This window comes from Leucopleurus acutus, assembly GCF_964270905.1.
Source record: "Leucopleurus acutus genome assembly, chromosome: 2".
In the NCBI taxonomy this organism is placed as follows: domain Eukaryota; kingdom Metazoa; phylum Chordata; class Mammalia; order Artiodactyla; family Delphinidae; genus Leucopleurus; species Leucopleurus acutus.
This window is the reverse complement of record NC_139143.1, coordinates 50256270-50282345: the sequence shown is the minus strand read 5'-3', so window position 1 is coordinate 50282345 and position 26076 is coordinate 50256270. Positions and strand designations below refer to the sequence as shown.

Genomic DNA, 26076 nt, shown 5'->3' with positions numbered 1-26076 from the left:
ATCAGGAGTCTTGGCAAGTCACCTTGCCTCTGTGAGCCTCCCCTTCCTCACGGGGAAAAGGGAAATTGTAGTGACTGTCTTCAAAGGTGGCTGTGAATATGAAGTGACGTGTCATATTACACATGAAAACACTTGGAAGACAACTCTACAGATGGAAAGCACGGTTATTGTTAAGGATTATTTGAATCTTCTGATTTCTTAACATCTAGAGAAATTGATGAAAATTTCAATCGTGGAGAATTCAAGTCTTCCGTAGGTTTTGATGCACATGCGGTATGTTTGTATTATTTCTTTCAGACCACCCTAGGAACAATGTAAAGTTTCTTTCAGCTAGTCTGTAACTAACTGGCTTTTAAGTAAGGCCACATCACGTATGACTGGCGTGATGTCTTGTTCTAATGTAGAGGTACAGTGAAGACCTACTTTATGCTAGGTGTTGAGGTGAAATACAAAGACCTACAAAATAAGCTCATACAGTAGCCCAGGTGGCAGAAAGAAATCCCCATAACTAAACACATTGCCTTGATTAGGCACGTTAGAGTTACCAGACGCTGTGGGAACACGGAGGATGGAATGAATTACTCCGGTTTGGTGGCTGGGAAAGGCTTTATTGTGCATTACCTGGAGAATAGGTGGTTTGGGGGTTTCGCTTTGCTGCTGAGTCTAGTAGTCTTCTGTGCCAACTATCTGGGTGGCTGACTTCCAAAGAAAGCATTCTATTTTACCCACTGGGCTTCTCTGAGTCAGTAAATGATCATAGTGTTTTATTGTGCAGTTATCATGTCCGGGACCATCGGTTGGTCTGTGAATCACTGAACGAAGACTGGTGTGTTCCTGCCCTCAGAGTGCTTATGGCTTGATAGAGATGATGAGCCTGTCATCATTCGAAATATGTGAAGGCTGTGATTTTGAAGTGCTGTGATTGGGGAGAAGTTGAACGTGAATCTCATTGGCCAAATAGAAAGTGAGGTGAGGTTGGTCACCATAGGCCCCCACAATGGAAATTTCGATCATCCGTCAGGATTTTAAGGTATCTCCTATATTCCTGACCTCTGAGCAGAAATAGCAGCTGTTTTGCTATTTCTGATGAACAACCCATCTAGCTTATGTGTGTGTGTGTTTTTTTTCTATCAGTGTTTTAAAATATACTTTTAATATGGGTCACTCTGTTAGGTCTCAGGCATTTTTAAGCTGTGAATATGAGGAAATGTGCATTAAGTGGCTAAGAGAGCATGGGGTAAGTGGGCATCTGCAGAGTTTAAGCACTAAAGCCTGAAGCCTAGTGACGAAAAATATTTAAAACGTAGTTGGTCAATAAGTAAAAACAGCAACCAGAGTGTAAAATTAGATTTGGCTAGTCTTAGTTAGGGACAAAACTGGGTCCCTAACTGAGAGCTAGCACAATGGATTTCATCATGATTTCGATGACAGAGATGCTGGGAGGAAGGACCTACGTGGTGCTGGTCACACAGAGTACTGAGGTGTCAGATCCCAGGGACAGGGCTGGCGGAAGACAGCTAAAGGCAGGAAGGATTCTCGGCCCGTCACTGTGAGCAGAAAAAACCCCACAGTCAGTGACAGATTCTTCCCTTCCAACACTTATTTTAGACTAGAGGTTCCCACAGCTGGAGGGTGTTCCCTTGGCCTCGCTTGTCATTTGCCTTGTGGCCAATATAGAATCTTCAGTTGTTTCTTGAGTCCAGTGGGTGTGTGAGAGTTGGGTAGACCAGCACATTTCATTTATGAGAACTGAAGAAGGCCTCCATTTCGTGCTGTCCTGCTCTGATAGCAGGAAAATGGCTTGAAGAAGATAGCATCCTGGTACCCAGTGGTCTCCCCATTCACCTCTATCCATACTGAGTTTCCCGGTCACCAGTAATAATCAGATACCCTGTGGGTCTAACCATGTGATTTAATATAGGCTGGGAACTTCTATTTTTATCATAGTCTCTCTGGATTTATAATTAATTCATTACTTTCATTCCATCATTCATTCAGCAAACATTTATCAAGCCCTTAGCATCTTCTCCTCATTTCTGGGACATTACCTCATCGACAGAAGAACTGGCTTCGTTTGGCGGTTGCTGGGATTATATCTCTATCTTATCTGTCTTCCCCCCCCTGCAACCACTGATCCTTTTACCATCTCCATACTCTCCCGTTGCGGAGCACAGGCTCAGGACGCGCAGGGTCAGCAGCCATGGCTCACGGGTCTAGCCGCTCCACGGCACGTGGGATCCTCCTGGACCGGGGCATGAACCCGTGTCCCCTGCATCGGCAGGCGGACTGTCAACCACTGCGCCACCAGGGAAGCCCTAGGGTTCACTTCTGATGTTGTGCATTCTATGGGTTTGGGCAAATGTGTAATGACATGTGTCTATCATTAGATTATCAGATAGAGTATTTTCACCGCCCTAAGAATCTGTGTGCTTTGCCTATTCATCCTCCCCCTGCAACCACTGACTTTTTACTGTCTCCGTCGTTTTGCCTTTTCCAGAATGTCATATAATTGGGATCGTACAGTATGTAGCCTTTTCAGATTGGCTTCTTTCACTTAGTGATACGCATTTAAGTTTCCTCCATGTGTTTTTATGGTTTGGTAGTGCATTTTTTTTTTTAGTGCTGAATAATATTCTAGTATCTGGGTGTGTCACAGTTCATTTATTCATCCACCTACTGAAGGACATCTTGGTTTCTTCCAAATTTTGCAAAATATGAAGAAAGCTGCTATAAACATCTGTGTGCAGGCTTTTGTGTGGACGTAAGTTTTCAGTTCCTTTGGGTAGATACCAAGGAGCACTGTTGCTGGATTGTATGGTAAGAGTATGTTTAGTTTCGTAAGAAGCCACCAGACTGTCTTCCAAGGTGGCTGTACCATTTTGCATTCCCACCAGCAATGAATGAAGAGTGCCTGTTGCTTCACATCCTTGCCAGCATTTGGTGCTGTCAGTGTTGTGGATTTTGGCCATTCTGATAGGTAATGCAGTAGCATCTCATTGTTGTTTTAATTTACATTTCTCTGATGACTTATGATGTGGAGCATGTTTTCATGTGTTTATTTGCCATCCGTATATCTTTTTTGGCGAAGTGTCTGTTAAGGTCTTTGGCCTGTTTTTATTTTTTTAATAAATTTATTTATTTATTTATTTTTGGCTGCTTTGGGTCTTGGTTGCGGTGCGCAGGCTTCTCGTTGTGGTGGCTTCTCTTGTTGCTCAGCACGGGCTCTAAGCGTGCGGGCTTCAGTACTTATGGCACGTGGGCTTCAGTAGTTGTGGCTCGCGGGCTTTAGAGCGCAGGCTCAGTAGTTGTGGCGCATGGACTTACTTGCTCCGCGGCATGTGGGATCTTCCCGGACCAGGGCTTGAACCCATGTCCCCTGCATTGGCAGGTGGATTCTTAACCACTGCGCCACCAGGGAAATCCTGGCTTGTTTTTTAATTGGGTTATTTGTTTTCTTATTATTGAGTTTTAAGAGTTCTTTATATGTTTTGGATCAGACCTCTATCAGATGTGTCTTTTGTAAATATTTTCTCCCAGTCTCTGCTTTGTCTTGTAATTCTCTTGATATTGTCTTTTACAGAGCAGAGGTTTTTACATTTAATGAAGTCCAGTTTATTAATTATTTCTTTCATGAATTTGTGTCTTTGTATCTAGAAAGTCATTGCCATGCCCGAGGTCATCTAGATTTTCTCCTGTGTTATCGTCTAGGATTTTGCTAGTTTTGCATTTTGCATTTAGTTCTGTCATTCATTTTGAGTTAATTTTTGTGAAATGTGTAAGGTTTGTGTCTAGATTCCTTTTTTTGCACGTAGATTCACAGTTGTTCCAGCACCATTTGATGAAGAAGCTATGTTTGTTCCATAGTATTGCCTTTGTTCCTTTGTCAAAGATTAGTTGACTGTATTTATGTGGGTCTGTAACTGGGCCCTTTATCCTGTCCCATTGATCTATTTGTCTTTTCTCTTGCCAATACCGCACTGTCTTGATTACTGTAACTTTATAGTAAGTCTTGAAGTCGGGTAGTGTCATTCCTCCAACATGATTCTTCTCCTTTAACATTGTGTTGACTATTCTAGATCTTTGAAGGAATATTGTTTACCTTTGCCTAAAAACAGGTATGTGATGGGTTACATTTCTGAAACTTTCAGGTGCCTCTTTCATACCATAGAAATAACATCTAATAATCTTCCTGTGAGGTGACTAGTCTCGCTTCCTCCCTCTGTCCTTGTTTCTCTGTCAGTATTTCATCTACTCAGAAACATTTATCGAGTGTCTAGTTGGCACCAGGTACTGACAGTAAATGGAAAGACCCGGTCCCCAGTCTGTGTGGAACGGGAGAGGTGCTGACAGCAGTGCAGGGTCACCCGGGTGACGTGCTTTCAGAGCTGGGAGAGGGGTTCACTAACTGGATGAAAGGATTTGGGAAGCTTTTACAAAAGGACATACATTTCAACAGGGCTGTGAAGGATGAGTAGATGCTGACTGTCCAAATGGAGAAGGATGGGCAAGGGCATTCAGACAGATGAAACAGGAAGGGGGTGGTATTGGGAAGCACAGTAAACTTATTGCAACTCAAGTATATGCTGTGTGGTGAGACATGGAATGAAAAAGAAAGTAGTTCTGAGTGGATCATGAAGAATCTGGTGTACTGTATCAGGAGTTGGAAGTTTTTCCTGATTAGGGTTATTGGATATTTTGTTTTTTTGAGATAAAATTCACATAACATGGTATTCACTATTTTAAGCACGTTAAAGTATACAATTCAGTTGTTTTTACTATGTATGCAACGTTGTGCAACCATTCCCACTATCTAATTTCATAACATTAGCAGTCTTTTCCCCTCCCCTTGTCTCCCAGCCTCTGGCAACCACTAATCTACTTTCTGTCTCTATGGATTTGCCTGTTCTTGGACATTTCGTATGAATAGAATCATACAATATGTGGCCTTTTGTGTCTTGAGTTACTTCACTTAGCATAATATTTTCAGAGTTCATCCGTGTTGTAGCAATGTATCAATACCTTGTTCCTTTTTATGGCTAAATAATATTCCATTGTATGGAATAAACATTTTGTTTAGCCATTCATAAGTTGATGGACGTTTGGACTGTTTCCTCTTTTTTGGTTATTATGAATGATGTTGCTCTTCATGCTCAAGTTTCCTTGTGAACACATATTCTCAGTTCTCTTGGGTATATACCTAGGAGTGGAATTGCTGGGTCAGATGATAACTCCATATTTAACGTTTGAGGAACTGCTGAACTCTTCCAAGTCATTGGAGATTTTTAAGCCGGAGCAAAACAGACTCAGGTTCTGTTTTAACATCACACACTTGAGGACAGTGTTTTCTTTTGAGCCTGGGTATTTCTAGTGCTGTTGCCTTGTCTTCCTAGTTCAAGGCATCACAGTCCACAGCAGTGAAACCTATTGGGCTCTTTACAATTCCATTGGTGTGATTGCTACAGAGGAATCTGTACCCAATAGCGTAGAATGGGACAGAAAGAAGTGCTGTCAGGGTATTCATGCTCTCTCTCTAGGATGTGTTGTAGAGAATGAGTTTTTCTATTTTAAAGAGAACCCTTGATTGAATTATAAGCTATTATTAGGGAGTTTATCGTACATGTAAACTGTACTTCGATTCCCTGTAATTTGTTGTAATTAATGCAGGAGTTCAAGAGCAGAAAGTAAGGATCAGGTTGGGGCATGCTTTTCTCTTTTGCAACACCTGGCTATTATTGGCCTTTTTTCACTAGCATTAAGGCCTGTGTGTGTTTGTGTGCATTTAAACAAACATTATCCTTTTCAGGAAAGAATGGCAATCCTTTGACTCACTGAAACTTAAGGAGTCTCAGTAAGAAGTTAGGTGTCTCTGGCAAAATAGGATATTGATCAGCGAATGTTGAAAACCTCTGGAACTGAAGTTCTGCCAGGACAATCTTGTCTGTATGTGTTTGAGTGTATGCACGTGTTTGTATTTTCACGTACGCACGTGTGTTGGCTTGTGGTGTAAAAAAGGCAAAAAGAAAAACCTCTCCTTTTAAGGTTCTCTTTGTGGAGTTCTGGTTTTAGCCTTTTCCTTTCGTTTCTTCCTCCCTGTTGGTTTATTTCAGTTTTGCATAGTTGCAGGAACGCTGACTTTGTCAGCTGCTTGATGATGCAGAGTATTAATTGACTGTCAACTTGAACATTCATTAAATAGAAGAGATTTTAGATAGTGCATGGCTCAGGAACCAAACACATTATTATACCCGAATAATCACACACTGAAATCTTCTCGGGGGCTTTGAGGACAGAGGGGCCGAGGGAGGCAAGCCTTCCCGTTTGTCTGGTTCCATGCCCGCGTATGTACTGTTTATCTGGTCCTGGCAGGTGGAGAGCAGGGTGGGCCACCCTGTCCGTTATCTGGATTTGCAGCTGTGAACACTCTTTGAAATGGCTGGAATGTGCTGTTTCGCTTGTGTTGGTACCTCTGTCAATGTAAGAGTTAAAATTATGCTCTTTGCCAACCTGTGTCCCAGAATTCTAGGACAGCTTGTCCCCAACATCCCCCCGCCTCCCACGTTTGTCTTTTATGGTAGAAAGCTTGTACATTTATTTCTTAGTTGCCCAATATAATGCTGACCAGAAAGCAATGCGAGCGTTTTGGTACCTACTGCACTGTCCTGGGAGAACTGGGTTTCCAGTACATCCTAGCAAGACTCTTCTGATATTGCTGATTGTAAAGGGAGTTTTCTAGTGAGGAAAGGACATTTTAAGTCTTACCCTTTTCTTGATAATAACAATGACAAAACAATCTGGTTTCTCTCTCTGGTCCTCCCACCCCAGTAGTTTTATGGAAAAGCTTCACAGACTGAGGAGTTTAAGGATGGTACTGATGTGCTCCCTCTCTCTAAATTGTCACGTCCCTACTGACCATGTACATGGGAAGAGATAAGAGGGTTTGCCTGACCTTGAACTGTAGAGGAGGGAAAGGCAGATGTAGCTGTCTGACAGCAGCAGTGACACTGCAGGTCCGCAGTTAGAGCATACAGAGTGCTTCCACTCACCTGTTTTTAACTACGAAAGAGCGTTTTCTTTCTGTCTCAGATATCCTTGGGCAGTGGGGGTAAAAGAGATCAATGCATGGGTGGTATGTGCTGATCAGACAGCTTCAAGTGTTATTAATACCTTAGTAGAGTGAAGTCTGGGTAACTTCACTAACAGAGTGAAGTCTGGGTAACTTTTTAATTTAATTTAATTTAATTTATTTTTTTATATTTTTTGCGGTACGCGGGCCTCTCACTGTTGCGGCCTCTCCCGCTGCGGAGCACAGGCTCCGGACGCGCAGGCCCAGCGGCCATGGCTCACGGGCCCAGCCGCTCCACGGCATGTGGGACCTTCCCGGACCGGGGCACGAACCCGTGTTCCCCACATCAGCAGGCAGACTCTCGACCACTGCGCCACCAGGGAAGCCCAAGTCTGAGTAACTTTTAATGATCCATAATATAGAAGTATCTTTACTCAAAGCAAGGCAGTAAAGACTGTGTGTGTTGCTGATGATGAACTGCTGTTTACTTTTTAAAAAATGTTGCATTTGGCAACATATACATTTAAGGGCCCAGTTTGCACCGGCTTCTGCGCACAGCCTCTCCTTCTAGGTAGGAGCCTATTAATTGGAGACCCCAATCTCTAGATTTTACATTTATCCCTCTGTGCGTCTTATGAAGTTGTCAATGAGTCGTTAGAATGCATAACTCAGTCTCCTTTCCCTTCCTTCTACCTTCGGGAGGAAAGTGAAATATCCCAGAGGCTGCTGCTGGGAGAAAAAACAGATCTGAAAAATCCAAGGGCCAAAGTATGAAACATGTCATGTAATATGTTTTTACAGAAAAGCTTCCATGTCAATGCTTGTCTCATATGCTGTGGCACAGATGAGGGAGGGGAGGGCAGCTTGGTTGTTGAAGCCCTTTCTTAGAAGCATTGGGATCATGAAAATCACCCAGCAGTGGTGTTTGTATTTTCATTTCTATTTTTAGACTTCAGTGAAATTGATGACTTGCCTACAATGGCTGGGAATCCCATCCCACTCTCATCACCTCTGAGGTTGCCATGCAGAAAAGGAGCTCCAGGCTCTGGTCTGTGTGGTCCTGCCTTCAAGGAGCAGTGTTACCTTGGGCAAGTCATTCTCCTTCCTCAACAGAGTTTTCTTCTCTAGAAACAAAAGAGCTGGGCGTGAGTTTTCGAAATCCTTCCCTTATTAAGTAGCTTACACTAAGTCATGCTGCAATAGTATATGACCTCCACCTCTCTGTGGCTTTCAGAGCCAAAGGCTCATTTCTTGCTACCTTACATGGGTGCAGTGTCCATTGCCTTCTTTCCCCGGTGGTCAGGCTAACCAGGCAGCAGTGCTACCTGGACACTGCAGGTCTCAGGGCAGAGGGAAGCAGAGCTGGGAACCAGGCACGGGCTTGGAAGGCTTCTGCTTGGGATTGGCATGTGTCACTCACTCCCTCCTCCGTTTCACTGATCCCGAAGCTAGTCTCAGAGTTAATTCGGCTATGATGCTCTGGGAGGGGAGGCCCCAAGGAGAGTGGCAGCATTCAGAGCAGTGATAGTGGCCTACCATCCTCCTGTCTCCGCCATCCTGTGATTTAGGCTGAGTTATGTTGAGCCCTTGGGTAGAAGCATGACCAAAATCACATCTTAAAGTTTTCAGATTTTCATGGCTATTCCCTATTTGAGGCATTTCTGCTGAACTGGACTTGGAATGAATATTTCACGTGTGAGAGGGGTGGGAGGAATATTTTAAAAGCAGCACGTACTCGGCCTCTGGGTTCTCTTGCCTTATTTGTGGTTCTGTGGCAGTACAGTCCATACTTTCCAGAATACCGTGTGGAATTTCTCAATCTGAGAAGTATTAACAGACCTGCATGTGAAATATACTTGCATAAGTGCTTAGATAAAGCCCTCATATATAAATTAAAATAAGAGATGAAAGATCTTAGCAGCACATCTGTAAACATTGAGGATAATGTAATGGGGAGTAATTTTGAAAGAGTCCTTTGATACCACTGAATGCATGCTTTACTGATTTAATTCAGTGTGGCTTTTTTTTTTTTTTTTTTTGCGGTATGCGGGCCTTTCACTGCTGTGGCCTCTCCCGTTGCGGAGCACAGGCTCCGGACGCGCAGGCTCAGCGGCCATGGCTCACGGGCCCAGCCATTCCGCGGCATGTGGGGTCTTCCCGGACCGGGCACGAACCCGCGTCCCCTGCATCAGCAGGTGGACTCCCAACCACTGCGCCACCAGGGAAGCCCCAGTGTGGCATTTTTTTAACCTTTCTTTCCAAAATCTTAGGGGGAGGAAAGAACATGGAGAAGTCACATATTTTCTTGAGTTTGGATAGAAGTATACCAGATAGATGAGACCTCTAGGGATGGGTTTATAGTGTCTGTCAGTTTCCAAGTGTGACGTTTAATAGCACCAATTATCAGGAAGCCCTTACTGCTTCACCCAGAGAAACTTGCATTCAATCCATAAATTAATCTCTGGAGATTCAAAACAAAACAAAAAACTGAAAATAGAAATGTTACCCTTGTTAATAAGCATAATTATGTTCACCAATTCTTAGAGGGAGAGCAAAATCTTCACCTAAAGCCATTCATTGGACCTCAGCAGTCAGATGGACTATTTCCAGGTCTTTGAATATAAAAAATATTTAAAAGCTTTCCTTGTGGGTTTGGGTTTTCAAAGAGGATCCCTTTGGAAAGTTGGCAAATACTTACTTTCCTGGCACAAGGATTGGTTTTTTTCTTTTCCCCTCCACCCAAAGCTATGACAGGGTGGAGTGGAGTATACTTCCATGAAATTGCATGTTTCCAGAATAGGATTCAGTGTTGTATTTTACTGCTGTTAGAATTGAATCTCTAATCAAAAATAAGCAAAAACCAAACATTCTAGAAATAGAATTTTAGCTCATATTCTCTAATTTGGTCTTCATATAGGATAGAATTATTATATCTTATAAAAGTACCTTTTGAGCAGAAATGTAGCAAACAATCAGTTAGCAAAGTGGTTCAGATTCCATTCCTGTTTCTGTGATCTCATGTAGTAACATCCACAATCTCAAATGGCAATCACACCATATCATTAACGCTGTTCAGATTCTCTCGTAGTCTGGATGGCTTGCAGGCAGGGGCATTGCATTCTTCAGCTCCTTGGTTTTGCTTACCAGCACAAGCCTACATTTAGCCTAAATGACCGGGAACAATCCTGGTGTTCCTTGCTAGTGGATTGGGACTCGCTGTTGCCTAGCGTGGGATGGATCTATAATAGATGGAACCTGCTTGTACATTTTATAGAAGTGATAATTGTGGATGAAAGTTGGGATCAGCAGGGTAAGAAATCTATAACTATTGTTTTGCTGGGTGCTGTGGGTTATATTTCCCAAGGTCTCAGCTAATCATTTTTGCCTCCAAGGTGACGTGTAAAAGGCCCTAGCTGTGACAGATAATGCTAGGATAACACCTTTTAAGATGCTTTTCTCGTTGGTTCTTAAACATTAAACCCTTAAATACTGCACTGGAGAGAGAAACGTGACAGCGGTGGCCCGAGAGGTGATGAGCATCCCCGCAGGGCAGACTGTCTTAGCCTTCTCCAGGATGTCCTCGGCGTCTAGCCGACTTAGACGTACAGGAAGTGCTTAATGAATAGTCATTAATGTCCATGTGTCTCCTGGGCTTGGAGAGCAGAAAATGAGTCGCAACAACTCCAGATACGAAGGAGTGAATGCATGTAGAAGAGTTTCAAACACTGTTTGAATAGGACGGACGAGTAGGCAAACGTTACCATCCTTTCCCACCTTGAAACTGTGTCTTCTGGTTTGTCTGGGTTTTTGGGTTTTGTGCGTGTTGTTCTTGCTGTTGTTTTTAGAATCCCATTGTACCTTTCTTTAATAAACACTAACATTCCTTCCTATTGTGAGATTTTGTTTTTTTAGTCCTTTGGTTGTTTTTTTCTGTTTGTTTTTATTAACAAAAAATTAAACATCCTTTAATTTTTCTGAAGAAAGACACAGCGGGCTCCTCTGGCCATAGGATGATGTTAACACTTTTCGTCATCCCTCTTTTCTTCTTATTCCCCCAGTTTTGAAAGTATGGTCTTCAGATTCTAAGTGGCTCTTCTTCAAAGACCTATCTGCTTTCACAGTGAACTCTTGGTACTTAAAAGGTCTTTGATGACTAAGGACCCCCTTGCTTGCCTGGGTTTCTACAAGAAGGTGTTCTCCTTTTTGAGAACTGGCTAGGTTATAAACATAAAAGATCTTCCCTGGGCTTCCCTGGTGGTGCAGTGGTTGAGAGTCCGCCTGCCGATGCAGGGGACACGGGTTCGTGCCCCGGTCCGGGAGGATCCCCCATGCCGCGGAGCGGCTGGGCCCGTGAGCCATGGCCGCTGAGCCTGCGCGTCCGGAGCCTGTGCTCCGCAACGGGAGGGGCCGTGGCAGTGAGAGGCCCGTGTACTGGGGAAAAAAAAAAAAAAAAAGATCTTCCCTGAATGGCTCCCAGGCAATTCCTAAAATCTCTTGAAGGAAAAGTTTCCTCACGTGAATGAGTGGACCTTTTACTGTTTCCTGGAGAATTGGCCCAGAGGCACAAGACAGGTGTCAGAGGAAAACCGAGAACCAGGCTGGGGACAGGGAAAGAGCATGGCGGTGGGTGCTGAGGACAAACCATGAAGGAAGATGGAGGATGCAACAGAAAACATGTGCTGTAGCTTTGCATGAGAAGAAGACTTCTGAAGCCTGTGTTTCCCTCTTAGTTTAGGTTTTACTGAGCTTTCTCCTAGGAGATGAACTAATAGTGTGCATTATTAGGTTATGTTTTCAGGCATAAATCTGTTATTTAAGTAAGGTTATAGAAGCCCTGAGCTTTGCTTGGACTTGATAGGGTGCACACTCCTTGAAGCAAAGGTGCTAGTGTAAAGCATTTCTGTTGGAGCTCTCGGTTTGCTGAATGAAACCATGGAACCTGCGATCCTTGGCGCTTGCCATGTGCAGGCTGGCTGTCTCTTTCCCCTTGAGATGGGAGACATTCAGGCACACAGCAGGCACGTGGATCATGGGAATGCATGGGACCACCCTTCTGTGATGGTAACTCACCTGGTGTGAAACCTTTGAAAAATATGCCAGAGCTTGGGGACTTGACCTCAGTGAACAGGGGAAAAAAGGAAGCCAGAGGGGAACATGGCATATTTTAACTGCAGCAATTCAGGTTTCTTTAGTCTTCAATACTTTGATTCACTCTCATGCTGTTTCTTTTAATTCGTTTACAATTATTGCTTCAAAATGTTTTCATTTACTCCGATTCTCTCCTATGAAGAATGAAGAGGCAGGTCATAACTTCCCCTTTTCCCTCTATCATATATTATTGCCAGAAACTCCCTCAACAAAGAAAAAAAATACACACACACACACACACACACACACACACACACACACACACACAAAGGTGGTACCTTCAACTTCACAGGATTTTTCAAAGTATCCTATCTAGTATTAGCTCCAATTGTGCACATTCAGAAACAGCAGAGCTGCCACTTCATTACCAGCAAAAGATGTTTAATCACAGGGTCTTCTATGAAACCTCTGTTCCTATTTGTTGGGATTCAGAATCCACGATGCCTCTAACCAGCTAAGGATATAATGACTAGGTGAGGTCAGGGCAGTGTCCACTGAGCTCAGAGTGGTGAGTGGACACAAAGGTTTTCTCCAGGTACCAGGGACTTGTTTCTGAAAAGCAGTGAAGGTACCTGTTATGTACATTAATCGATTTAGTCAACTGATATTGACAAGTAGTCAAATTATTGGTTCGATACGGGACGCTGTAAAATGATTTTGAATACTTTAGGTGAAAGATAGAATGGTGGTAGGAAAAATAGGTTGTTTTTCTATTAGACATTAAGTTTGAGTAAAAAAAACTTTAGATAACGCCGAGTGTTGGTCCTTCTAATTTGAGTGTAGGTTTTCCCACCAGAGACAGACCTGGTTGTCTTTACCTTGTCCCATAAACCCAAGAGTAGAGAAGTAGAGACTATTTTGTCGAGCCTGATTCTTCTGTTCAAATAGGTATTGGATTGCTGTGTAGTGATGTCCATGATATCAAGGTAGAGGCAGCAATAATTAGCTCTCAGGGCTGATTGCCTCTCTCCACGAGAGCTGGGCTTTGGGTCACTCCTGAGCTCCCTTGATTGACATGCCAAAATTTTGAAGAAGTACAGACTTATGGTTACCAGGAGCAAAAAGGTGGTTAGCATTTGCCAAGAATTAATGCCTAAAAAGTGTGACTGTTCTAGAGGTAGCTGTGTTCTAAGAGTATGGTCAGAGGAAGTGGAGTCCTGGGATGTAAAGGTTTGGGGTGAGGAGATTTCTAAGTGCGATTTTACTGGCGAGGAAACAATAACGCTGTATTAGGTTCTAGAACAGTGGTCTAGTCTGAGGTCGATGTTGTGTATGGGCACATTCTGTCCGTCTGAACTTTGCTGCTTGGAGGACGTACTTCGGGTTGGAAGGCTCCGTATCACATTTGATTAGATGTTTTGTGAGTCACAGACGTGGAGGGTGAGCCTGGCTCTGAAAAGCTTTATCCTGTCCATTAGCAGAATTCTCAATGATTTGGCCCATTTGTCTTCTACTCTCCCAAGCCTTGGGGTTTAAGAAATGGTGTGTTTCCAGAAGTTTTTCAGGAGTGCACACACTGTTGAATATGGCTTTGGCAGCTGTGCTGTTGTGGTTGTCGAAGTGTGGAAGAGCGTTTTCGTTCTTGGTCTCTTGTTGTGAAGAGCTGGTTCTTATCAGTAGTTCATCCTGCCGGCCCACAGTGAAATGATGTGATGAGAACGCTCTCAAACTCAGAGTGAACGGGACGTGGCACCTGCCACATCAAACAAAGATAAACACAGGCAGAGGTCACTTTCCATCTTCTATAGACCTGACCTTTATCGACATCACCTGTGTATCCTGCTGTGTACATAAGGTTTCACATCCAGAGGCATCGATGTCGTGGGAATGTATTCCAAGTATGTGTTTTTAAGGTTATTTGTTCTTCTGTTTCCATGAACAGATATCAGTATTACCTGCAAGTCAAAAAAGACGTGCTCGAAGGGCGGTTGCGATGTACGCTGGAACAGGTGATCCGGCTGGCGGGCTTAGCTGTGCAAGGTAAGAGAGTGGGGACCGGTGTGTGACAGTCCGTCTTCTGTTGGATGTTGGTGTCGCTGGCCTCTCAGAGGGAAAAGTGAAATTTACTTAAACGATCCCTTAGTAACTCTCACTTTTCATTTCAAGGTATCTTACATTAAAAATGCAGAGATAGTGATTTTTAGAGGCAGGATGTTGGATTTCTCAAAGCTGTTTGCATAATTGCTCATGCTTGTATAATTTTAGTTTTATTTGAAGAAACAGCAGCTTTCATCCTGCCTCTAAGTAAAGCTACATTGCAGGGTTGGTGGAACATTTTCTTAGAATTTTGTCACTGCCCAACATGGTCATATCTTGTGGCTTGAGCTATGACTGTGTGACTTTCACATCAGTTTCAAGTGTGAGAGCTTAAAACATTGTAGTGTAATCGATTCCGACACAGTTAAAGAGAGAAATTTAAAATGCAAGATTGTAATGTGGAACAACAAATGTGTGTTAGAGTACCTTTATCTTTCAACTTGTCCTACTTAGATTGATCAGACACCTATGTTTTTATCTTCTCTAAATCGTTACACATATTTACGTAACACACCATGTGATTTTTTACATATCTTTATACATTACTCTTTATTGAGGGGCAGCTTCATTGTCTTTAGTCATGTTGAAAACAAGATAAAAGTATAATTTTTAAAGAGAGACAAGTTTCCCTTGTAGTCATGATTTTCTTTAAAATCGGGTACCGTCCAAATGCAAGCCTGCCAGCCGCCAAGTCCTTGCTGAGTGGATTGTTGTTGTAGAAGCTGAGAACTGAACTTCCCATCTGTAACTGCACTGAAGTTAAACCTTTTGGGTTTGAAATGTCTAAAGAGGCAGCCTTTCCTTGATAACTTTCATTTTTGGGATATTAGCGGGTTAGCGATTTTTGTTGGACGTATGATTCTTAGTAGGTAGCTTCTCCTGTTCCCCTGTGGATTGGAAGTACGCAAAATATGTTGTATCTCATCTGTTCACCTAACACTGGAAAGGGAAGGAGCAATGCCCAGAACGATATAACGAAACCATCCGTGGTTATAACTGAAACATCATTAAAACAGTGGAGAAGACACCCTTAACTGGGGAGAAGATCAGTGGGTCCCTCATCTTCATATTGGGTCTTTCTCCTTTAAAATGCTTCCTTTTCACTCACTCTCTTTTTTTCCCTCTCACCCTTTAATCGTTGGGCTCATTACAGGCATCCTGGACATTGGAGGACCCTAGTGATAGCTTTCAGGCTGAAGGAAGTTGGTGAACTTGCTCTGGGTTCCCTTTTCCTTGGGTCCTTGAAGCTCGCTGTTCAGTCTGATGAAACCTCCTCTAGCTATAATATTTGTAAAATAAGTTTTCTGAGAACCTTATTGGGCAGTTAGAAAGCCACATCAACAGAGATAAAAGTTGTGATGAAATATGACAACAGATAACTGACCTTGGAATTAGGCAGAGCCTACGATCTTTGGTGTTCCTGAGTGCCTCACCTTGTTAATTAGTTATGTGCTGAGTTTGTAGGTGCATCTTTGTCTTCTTGGTAACGGCCTTCTGTGTGGATCCCCTCACTCTCTAGTTCTTGTTACCTAAAAGATACCTGAATCCATTTCTACCTGATGCTAAACATTTTACATGAAATTAAAATTTCATGCTGCTTTGAGTTGTTTTTTGTTTTTGTTTTTTTTTTTTGAGAGCAAGTAGGATTCGAAGCAAGACATTTATAGATTTATGATAGAGGCGCACTGTATTCATTTTACATGTGCTCACACTTACAACTGTGAGATAAAAGTAGGACAGAACAGAACTTTGGGCATCTTATAACATGTGGAGCTGTTTAAGAGGTATAAAATTTGCAAGGATGCTTGCCAAGGGTGATTTACAGTGGGAATTTCCAGCTGCAAATATATGAAGAGATGCAGATGGGTTTGTCTTTTCAGTTCTCTAAATTAACCTTGAGTTAAAAAGTCCCCTTGGCATGGGCTTCCGTGGTGGCGCAGTGGTTGAGAGTCCGCCTGCCGATGCAGGGGACACGGGTTCGTGCCCCGGTCTGGGAAGATCCCACGTGCCGCGGAGCGGCTGGGCCCGTGAGCCATGGCCGCTGAGCCTGCGCGTCCGGAGCCTGTGCTCCGCATCGGGAGAGGCCATAACAGTGAGAGGCCCACGTACCGCAAAAAAAAAAAAAAAAAGTCCCCTTGGCAGATATTATTAAGATATATGTTGGTGAATATTTAATAAAAAGATAAATATAGATTTGTTTTAAGTTTTTAAAATAGCTTAGGAATCACTTTCAAATTTCCCCATTCTTTCTAGAAAATTATGTAGCAGTGCTCACGTGCTTATATTTACGTTATTGCTATGTGAAAGTGGTAGTAACATCAAACCCATCTTGGCACTGTTTTTATTTAATAATAGTACAGAAGTAGCATAAAGTGGCGAGAGTAAATGTGGTGATAAGTTTACCCTATTTTATTCCATCTTTAATGTCATATAATAAAGACTGCCCTCCTTCCCCTTCTTTTCTTTTCAGCTGATTTTGGAGACTATAATCAGTTTGACTCTCAGGATTTCCTCAGAGAATATGTGCTGTTTCCAATGGTAAGTGTAACTTCCTTTTTCTTAATTAATTTTCTACCTTCTATGGATATTTAATTCTTTCCTTTGAAAATCTCAGAGGAATTTACGCACATATTCCCTAGGGAGAATGTCCCTGCATTTATAAAGTAGGAACAAGTTTTGTAAGACACTGAGAATGGTAAAGATGCCTCTTCTTACCTCCTCAAGACACTTCCCTGCCCCCGGCCCCATCACACTAGCCTCCACTACTATGTTCTATCTTCCTTTCTGAGCACACCCAGCTTGGTCCCATCCCAGAGCCTTTGTACTGTGCCTCCTCTGCCTGGAATGCTCGACCCCAGGTCTTCTTATGACTTGTCATTCAGATCTTGATTCAAATACCACCTCCTCAGGGAAGGCTTCCTTTTCCTTGACCATCTATATTATACACTCCAACCATCCAGCACTTCCTGCCCTTTTATGCGTGTACTTCAGAGCTCTTTCAGTATCTGAACGTGTTCATTCTTTCTTTCATTTTTATTGTCAGCTGGAATGTCAGCTCTGTGGTCCTTAAGCAGGGACTCTATCTCATCCACTGTTGTCTGGCACATAATTTGCGTGCATAAACGTCTGTTGAATGCGCCCGTGAAGTAAAATGTTTATTCCTGGGTTAAATTAGGGATGAGGCTAGGTTTTTATCCCTGGAGTATTTTTGTTTGTTTTTTGGTAGCTTTGGAGTAATTGAGAAGAGCTTTCACGAGGAAAGTTAAAACATTTGAAAAACCATTTTAGGGAAAGGCTATACCCGCTCCAACATTCCGGCTCTGATTTTAGAAATCACGAACATTTACCACTTTTTTTTTCCCCTGAGGGATAGAGTTATATAAGAAACGGTGCTTGTTCTCAGGGCGACGACAAAGTGGCTGAGTCAATAGGAAGTTTGCAAAATCCTAATGCAAATCCAAGTGTAACAAAGTATGATAGGGATTCTGTGTAGGGAGAGGTTACCTGTTTTTGGGAGGTGAGGGTAGGTCGAAAGGCTAATGGTGTGTGAGCTGCATCTTAAAGGATGAGCCGCATTGCAGCAGGCAGAGAGGGAAGGAGCAAGGGATGCTCTAGACAGAGGCTGGAGGAGGAGAGGCGAGGCGGCCTGCGTAACTGGGTGGGAGTCAGCTGGCCAGTCTGATGGCCGCTCAGGGGTGCGGAGGGGAGCGGTGGCAGAGAAGCCTGAGACATCTGAGGAGTTAGAACGCGTGGGCTCCGTCCAGGGGTTCCAGGCCCCACACTTTGAGGACCACTGGATTAGAGTAATGAGACCGTTTGCGGAAGGACGTCAGATAAGAATCTGTTGTGTTCTCGGCAAGACATAAGAATTAGGTGTTGGCAGTGAAGATAAAAACGAAAAAGCAATGCAAAAGATATTTTGGAAGTACAGTGGGCAGAGCTTGGCATCTAAACTTCTATGGCATATGGGAGAAAGTAGAGGGGTCTGGCGACAAAGGTTTTAAGTGTTGAGAGAAGGGGTGAGTAAGGTTGCAGTTATTTCCTGTGTCAGTGATGAGATGAATCTAATTGGTCCAAAACTTAAAAAAAACTTTTTAAAAATTTTTATACAATTCTTAAAGGTTACTTTCCATTTACAGTTATTACAAAATGTTGGCTGTATTCCCCATATTGTACAATACATCCTTGAGCCTCCCTTATATCCAGTAATTTGTACCTCCCATTCCTTCCTCCCCTACTCGTAACCACTGGTTTGTTCTCTATATCTGTGAGTCTGCTTCTTTTTGCTATATTCACTAGTTTGTTGTAGGTTTTTAGATTCTACATATAAGCGATATCATACAGTATTTGTCTTTCTCTGTCTGACTTATTTCACTTAGCATAATACCCTCCAAGTCCATCCATGTTGTTGCAGATGGCAAAATTTCATTCTTTTTTTTATGGCTGGGTAGCATTCCATTGTGTGTGTATCCATACACACACACACACACCCCGCATCTTCTTTAGCCATTCATCTGTTGATGGACACTTAAGTTGTTTCCATAGCTTTTCAGTTGTAAATATTGCTGCTATGAACATTGGGGTGCATGTATCTTTTAGAATTAGTGTTTTCTTTTTTTTTTCAAGATACGTACCCAGGAGTGGAATTGCTGAGTCATAGAGTAGTTCTATTTTTAGTTTTTGAGGAACCTCTCTATTGTTTTCCACAGTGGCTACACCAGTTTACCTTCCCACCAACAGTGTACAAGGGTTACCTTTTCTCTAAAGTGGTCGAAAACTTAACCTTATTCTTCTAGGTTAGGGAAATACTGCAAAATCTCTAACTTTTTATGAATAGCTCTCTCCTTATTCTTCCCACCAAGATAACAGGAGTATTATCTTGAGCCTGCTGTTTTTTATGCCTTATTAATTCCACCGATTAAATCAACCTCCATTCAAAGAGATTAGCATATTACTTAGCAGAGAAGTTCTTCATAGGACTTGGTGTCAGTATCTGTAACAACTCAGCAGCTCACACAAAAGTCAGGATGTTTTCTGGTGTGCTCGGCGGAGCAAAGTGAAAGTGATACCTTAGAATTTTAGAGAACGTGTATGTTTGTGTCAAACGGAGACAATGAATTGGGTTGATAATTTTTCACAATTTTTTTTTTTTTTTTTTTTTTTTACCTTTCTCTCATTAAAGGTCTTTATCACATAACCTTTAGGCAGAGATCAAGAGAATTTTCAAGGGTGATTACGAGCATGAGATGTATGAGTTTGTAGGTGGTAAGATGCTTTGACAGGTTAAAGTGCTGTAAGGCAGCTAAGGAGTTATTTTGTGTATCATACCTTTTTCAGAATAAGACCATGTCTCCGCTGGGCTCTAAGCAAATCAGATATTAAAACAGCAGAGACCTCATTCAGTCTCACTGTGCCAGACAGATATTGATGTTGTTGTCCTTGGATCTAAAACTTCCCTCTTTGGTATAGTAGCTGCTAGTGACAGGTGGCTGTTTACATTCAAATTGAAATTAATTAGCATTAAATAAAATTAAAAATTTAGTTCCTCAGTTGCATTAAAAACGTGTTCAGTAGCCACATGTGGCTCGTGGCTACGGTACTGGAAAGCTTGGGTATAGAACATTTCCATCATTCCAGAAAGTCCTACTGGACGGCCCTCAGGATGACGTGGCAGAAGCTGATGTCAGCATGCATATCTGATTCGTGAACATTCCTAGGCTTCTGCCATCAGTCATGTATCCTCTCCTCCGCCCCACGACCCTGACCCCTGTTGTATCCTCGATACACTGTGGCCTGTGGTCAGGAGGTTTAGAGTATAGGGGTCAAGTGTTCTGTGCCCATATCCTGGCCGTGCCACTTACTGGCTGTACAAACTTGGGCAAGTTATTTAACCAAAGCCTCCGTTTCCTCATCTAAAAATGAGGATAGCAAGCCTAATCTGACTGTGAGGATAAAAGGAGAGAATGCATGTGAAGGACTTAATCGGGCACCTGGTGAATTCTCAGTAAGTGTTTATTTAGTTGTCATCATAATCACCGTTGCCCTCACATTATTACTATCAGCAGCATTATTTTTCTGTCTCTGTTAGGCAAGCACAGGCTGCTGAAGAGTGTGCTTTCCAGGCAACAATACCCTATGCACTTTGAAATGTGAGCGGACAGAGGACAAGCAGAGTGCATAAATTATCATCCAGCCGCTTCGCGTAACCTGAACCCTACTCAATACCCTGTAATGGCCTATATGGGAAAAGAGTCTAAAAAAGAGTTGCTACGTGTATGTGTATAACTGATTCACTTTGCTGTCCAGTAGAAACTAACACAACACTGTAAATCAACTATACACCAATAAAAATTAAAACAAAACAGAAACAAAAAAACCCTCGCTTGACAATTTGACACTGACACATTGCATATTGAGCTGAGCTCAGCTCAGCGCAGTCAATGTTTATTGATCGTCTACTGTATGTTGAGAGTTTATACGCTGGCATTGTTCAAAGCCCTGAGTTGGGCCCTGGAGGCAGTGTGGAGGCTCGCTGCTTGCTGACCTTAGGTGCCTGTCATCTAGCAGAGGGAGGGAGACAAGGATAAAGGGTAAGATGAGTATCCAGATAACTATGTAAGAAAGACAATAGCTAGACTATGGTAAGAACTCTAAGAGAGACACACAGGGCGGAAGAGGTAGGTGCAGAGAGGGAAAGGCTTCCGTCCCACGTGAGAGAATATGGAAGCCCTGTCCAGGGAGTGGTAGGTGTGTCAGGACCTGAAAGATGGGGTGAGACGTGAAAGCAGGTTGTGTTAGGAAGAGTCGGCCTGAGGCCTTGAACCCTTGAGAGAAGAGGTCTGAAGGGACGGCTGAGCCACACTGAAAAATGGTCTGAATGCCAGGCCCAGGTGTTGACCTAATTGAGTAGGCAGTGGGGAGCCATGGAAGGTTGCAAACTTTCTGCTTGGTTCCACTAGAGCTTTCAAAGGGAAGAATGCATTCCTTTGGTGGGGGAGGGAAGATGGGATGAATGGCTGTGTTTGATCTTATAAAGTAACCGAATTTGTCAAATGGCATTTCTGCAGCCGGTCAAAGAACAAAGTTAAGTACACAGGGCGCTCCCCAGGTGTGCAGCTGTGTGCAGGCTCGCTCTCTGCCATTTTTCATCCGAGCGCAGCCACTCTCGCCTGGCCCTGTGGTGGGACCACATACCTCAGGGAGGCCCCAGACACAGATGGAGGCGGTGGGGTTGAGTACAATAGCAGAGGGGTCCCTTTGGACTTTTTCTTCTTTCAAAGTAGCAGTTTATTGGAGCACTTTTTGATCTTCAGTTATCTTTATTTTATTTTATTGCTACATGCCTTTTATTAGCTTTTCAAAATGAATATTGAGTTATTCCTAATACTCGGTACCTGGATGCACAGACATAGCTGGATTCCTAAGCCACGTGGCATCTTTGTGATTCCACAGCATAAAACGGAAAACATCGAGCTTGTTTCCTATCATGGACTTGAGTTGTTTCAGTGGATGGCTAAACAGAAAACAGCAAATTAATCAGTAACACATGAAAACTGAGAGCTGCCAGCAATTCCCTCCGTCTTCTCTAAGGTTTCTCAGGACCATCTGCAGAGCTATAGAATTTCCAATATATAGTTATGCTCGCATGTTCCAGCTTTAAGAAATATTGATTTTCTCCAGTTGCATCATTTGAGATGGGATGTTTCTTGCAGTTTTGAGGTGTACCTTTGGGGGGTAGTGTTTCATGAAAAGCTGTTAAATTGGACGTAATCTTTATATAAATGATATTTTAGAACCAAGGGAATGAGGCGTTTTGGATGTTTTCTGTGAAAACATCAGTCCCCCCCCCCCCCAAGTGTCTTTGATTAGCCTTGGAAGGCTCACCGGGACACACAGCTCGGACCCCCTTCTAACGCCCCCTCTGGAGCTCAGAGGAAGACGGAGCACATCTGTGCCCTCCTTGGTGCTCACCAGCCTAGGGGGCGTGGAAGTTGCACCTGGGAAGGGCAGAGGCGTCTGGGCTGGAGCCACCGAAAGGGATGGGATGAGCTATAGAATCTCCATGCCCGTCAGTGTCTCAGGAACTGATTGGTCTCCCATCTTGGATGTATTCCTCCAGACTCCATCTCACTTTCCTGCTAAATGTTTAACAAGCCCTTTAAATACTCCCGCCGTCATTGAAGGGGAGTTGGGAAGCAATGTGTCCAGTTGACTCTAATCCCATGGGAGCCAGCACAGCACTGGTCCAGGGGCCTGGGATTCAGTTGGTCGAGACACCAGCTGGTCAGCTCCCCACCTGTTACCTTCTGGAGCTCTGCTGTGGCGGTTGAGCTGTCGTGGCCTCTTTTGTTCCCAAGGCCCCATCAACTAGTCTCTGAATGAGCCAGCTCTGACTTCAGGTGGCTCTGAATTAGTTTGCTGGGATTGTGCTGGTGGATAAAAAGGCCAGGCACAGTCCCTTCTTGGGCTCAGCTTTGGAAGGGATGATGACCTGGAAACTCATTTGCCTGTATATCCTCACTGTTAAAAACGTGTAAGCACTTACAGAGGATTTTTTTAAACTTTTAATTTTATATTGGAGTATAGTCGATTACCAATGTTGTGTTAGTTTCAGGTGTACCACACAGTGATTCAATAAATGTACATGTATTTATTCTTTTTCAAGTTCTTTTCCCATTTAGGCTGTTACATAATATTGACCAGTTTCCCTGTGCTATACAGTAGGTCCTTGTTGGTTATCCATTTTAAATATAGCAGTGTGTACACGTCAATCTCAAACTCCCTAACTATCCTTTCCCCCCCACCCACCCTACCCCCTGGTAACCATAAGTTGGTTCTCTAAGTCTGTGAGTCTGTTTCTTAAAAAGCATTTTTAATGAAAGTCCAAGAGGCAGGCAGATAGGGAAGAAGAAGGTAAATGAAAAAAGAGCTATTCCCAGATGCTCCAGAATGTAGATGGCAACCCCAAATATGCCTTGAAATAGCCTGTTACAGTGGAGAGCCCTGTTACAAAAGGAAACATGAACCTCTGTCCTAAAAATCACAACCTTTAATTCAAAGGAGTAGGGGCTTCCCTGGTGGCGCAGTGGTTGGGAGTCCGCCTGCCGATGCAGGGGACGCGGGTTCGTGCCCCTGTCCGGGAGGATCCCACATGCCGCGGAGCGGCTGGGCCCGTGAGCCATGGCCGCTGAGCCTGCGCGTCCGGAGCCTGTGCTCCGCAACGGGAGAGGCCACAACAGTGAGAGGCCCGCGTACCGCAAAAACAAACAAACAAACACACAAAGGAGTAAAGGGAGACTGAGGAAGTGAAGCTAATCAGGAACAACTTCTAGAAAAAAGAGAGCTTTTAAGGTTTGCAAGCAAAATAGCAAGTGACCTTAACTGCTTTCCATTTTGATAGGATTTGGCCCTGGAAGAAGCTGTTCTGGAGGAGCTGACACAGAAGGTGGCCCAAGAACACAAAGCCCACAGGTAAGGCGGGGGCTGCCAGGCCCAGCACGTGGCCACCGTCCTGTCCGAGGCAGGAGACATTCGGCCCCTTCACCCAAGCCCCGGCTTGAGTCAACACAGTTCTGTTTCTTGTAGCAAGTGATTCAGCTCTGTTCTGAGAGTGCATGTAGATTTGAAAACAGTGCTACCACTCCCCTTTCTTTTTTTTTCTCTCTCTCCCTTTCTTTTTTTTTTTTTCCTTTTTCCTTTTTTTCTTTAACACCAATTGGCCCACATGTTGGCCAGAGGAATTCCTCTCTGTGACCTTCCTAAAACTGTTGCCAGACCTGGGAAGCCTGGGACTGACCCACTTTACAAAAGATGGAGTTTTATCAGAAACCTAAAGCAACTGGCACATCTCAGCAATTTGGGAGATGCCTGCAATTTCAGCATAAACATTTCACTCCAGGCTGAGTGCAGACCTCAAGAGCTGCTTTGGGTGGGAAAGTCAAGGTCAGGAGGGGAAAGAGTGAGATCTAAGGCATCCCTGAGAGCTTGATCAGGGCTACGTGGAGCTCTTTGGGACATGTGCAGTGGTCCTAGACTCTTCTCTTATCTTGGTTACTTGACTCCTAAAATGTCATCCTCAGAAACTTTTGCCTTTCTTCCTTCTTTCTTTTTTAACAGTGGAGATTTTTTTCCCAGGTGGGAGAAAAATACATTTTTTTTTTTAAAGCAGGCAGCATTATTCACCAGGATGTCTGGAATAATTATTTAGTGTTTATAGGGCTGTAGCTCTTAATTAAATATTTTACCTTCCTCTTATTATTCCCTGTTGAGTAAAAGGCTACTGAGGAATATGTTAATGCATTACTTAGTAACGTACCATGCCTGCACAGTTGGTTGGGTGACAATGGCTTTTCCCAGAACTAAAACCACAGTTCTGGAATTTGCCACCAGGAGGGTAGGATCTTCCACTGACTTTATGGCTCTTAACCGTTTCCTCCTTTGATGCTCTTGATTTTAGTGGAATCCTGCCAGCAGAAGCTGAGCTTATGTACATCAATGAGGTGGAACGTTTGGATGGCTTTGGACAGGAAATCTTCCCTGTGAAGGTAGCATACCCTCTCCTTGCTTCAGCCGTCTCAGAACAGCACAGGCATTTGGAAAACCAGTGTTGATTGAGAGCAGAGAGCCAGAAGGCTTGGCTTCCTTACTGCTACGTGGCATTAGCTGGCAAGTCCAATTTACTTTAGGTAAAGCAAACCCTTTTTCGTAACGGACAGAGTTTGAAGCTTTCCATGGTCTTCAGCAGAATATCTCATCTGTAAGACAACCTTCTGAGTGAGTACCAAACACCAGCCCATTTGGTGCCAAGAATTTATCGAGGCCACATCCAGCCTTCCAGGGGGACAAGGAGCAAACATCCTGCGTGCCTTAATACAGACCCTCCCCAGCAGTTTTCTAGCCCGAGCTTCTTTTCTCTTCTCTTCTTTGGGCTGATGCAGTGATCATTGTTGGTGAGGAAGAATAACATTTCCTGTATGCAATCATACTTTTATTTCTCCAGCTCTACAGAGCCTCTGTTGTGGGTTCCCAGCCCCTTTGGTGTTGTCTGGAAACTATGCCTAGGAAACGGTTACAGCACATCCCATCCTTTGTAACAGATCCACCTCCTGAAGTGGGTGTGGTTTGGGGGTTCATGGTGCAAGGTCATTTACAGAGCTGAGCCCATCATCCAAACTCATTTTCCTCTCTCTGCTGACCCACTTTACAAAAGATGGAGTTTTATCAGAAACCTAAAGCAACTGGCACATCTCGGCAATTTGGGAGATGCCTGCAATTTCAGCATAAACATTTCACTCCAGACTGGCTCCGCTGGCTGTTGTATAAGTGTTCTGTTCCCCCTCTGTTGCACGCTTGCCATTTGCCTTAATGAGAACTGCCCATGTGTATCAAGTAGAAGCGAGCAGGGTGTCCGCAGCTTGCAAAAAAGGCTAAATGGCTCTTTTTTAGATTTGTTTAATTTTCTTTTGCTTCTCTAGTGGCTGCCCTTCATAGGGTTGTAATCCATTTTCCTTGCAATAATACCTTATGAAGCCATCTGCATCCCACTTCCATTTCACCAGCCCATATATAGTCATGACATTTTGGAAAACCAGACTAAACTTTTCTCCACTTCTAGAAAACTGACTTCTCAGGCCCTGGAAGTTGGAGGTTTTGTCATGGTGGTCATTTGCTTGTGTTGTCTTTAGGGATTCTGAACTGTGGGAAATAGAGGCAGTGGAGACAGTGTTGAAATCCACCGTGCTTGGTTCTGATGTGTTTTCTAGTCTGTCCTTTAGTGGGAAAAGTACAAGGGAGATACCAGAGCTTAGTCCGAGTGGGCAGATAGGCAC

At 43.5% G+C, this 26076-nt stretch overlaps 1 protein-coding gene across 1 annotated transcript in view; it reads left to right on the top strand.

Annotated features, from left to right (window-relative positions):
- Positions 1-26076, top strand: part of PTPN14 (protein tyrosine phosphatase non-receptor type 14) — a gene marked incomplete at both ends in the record, with an annotated part of 99776 nt that overhangs the window by 37228 nt on the left and 36472 nt on the right. Inside the window, 4 exons of the mRNA XM_082832391.1 lie at positions 14094-14191; positions 16719-16786; positions 23649-23719; positions 24705-24792. Coding sequence (XP_082688517.1) covers positions 14094-14191; positions 16719-16786; positions 23649-23719; positions 24705-24792 — 325 coding nt within the window. The remainder of the gene's footprint in view (positions 1-14093; positions 14192-16718; positions 16787-23648; positions 23720-24704; positions 24793-26076) is intronic.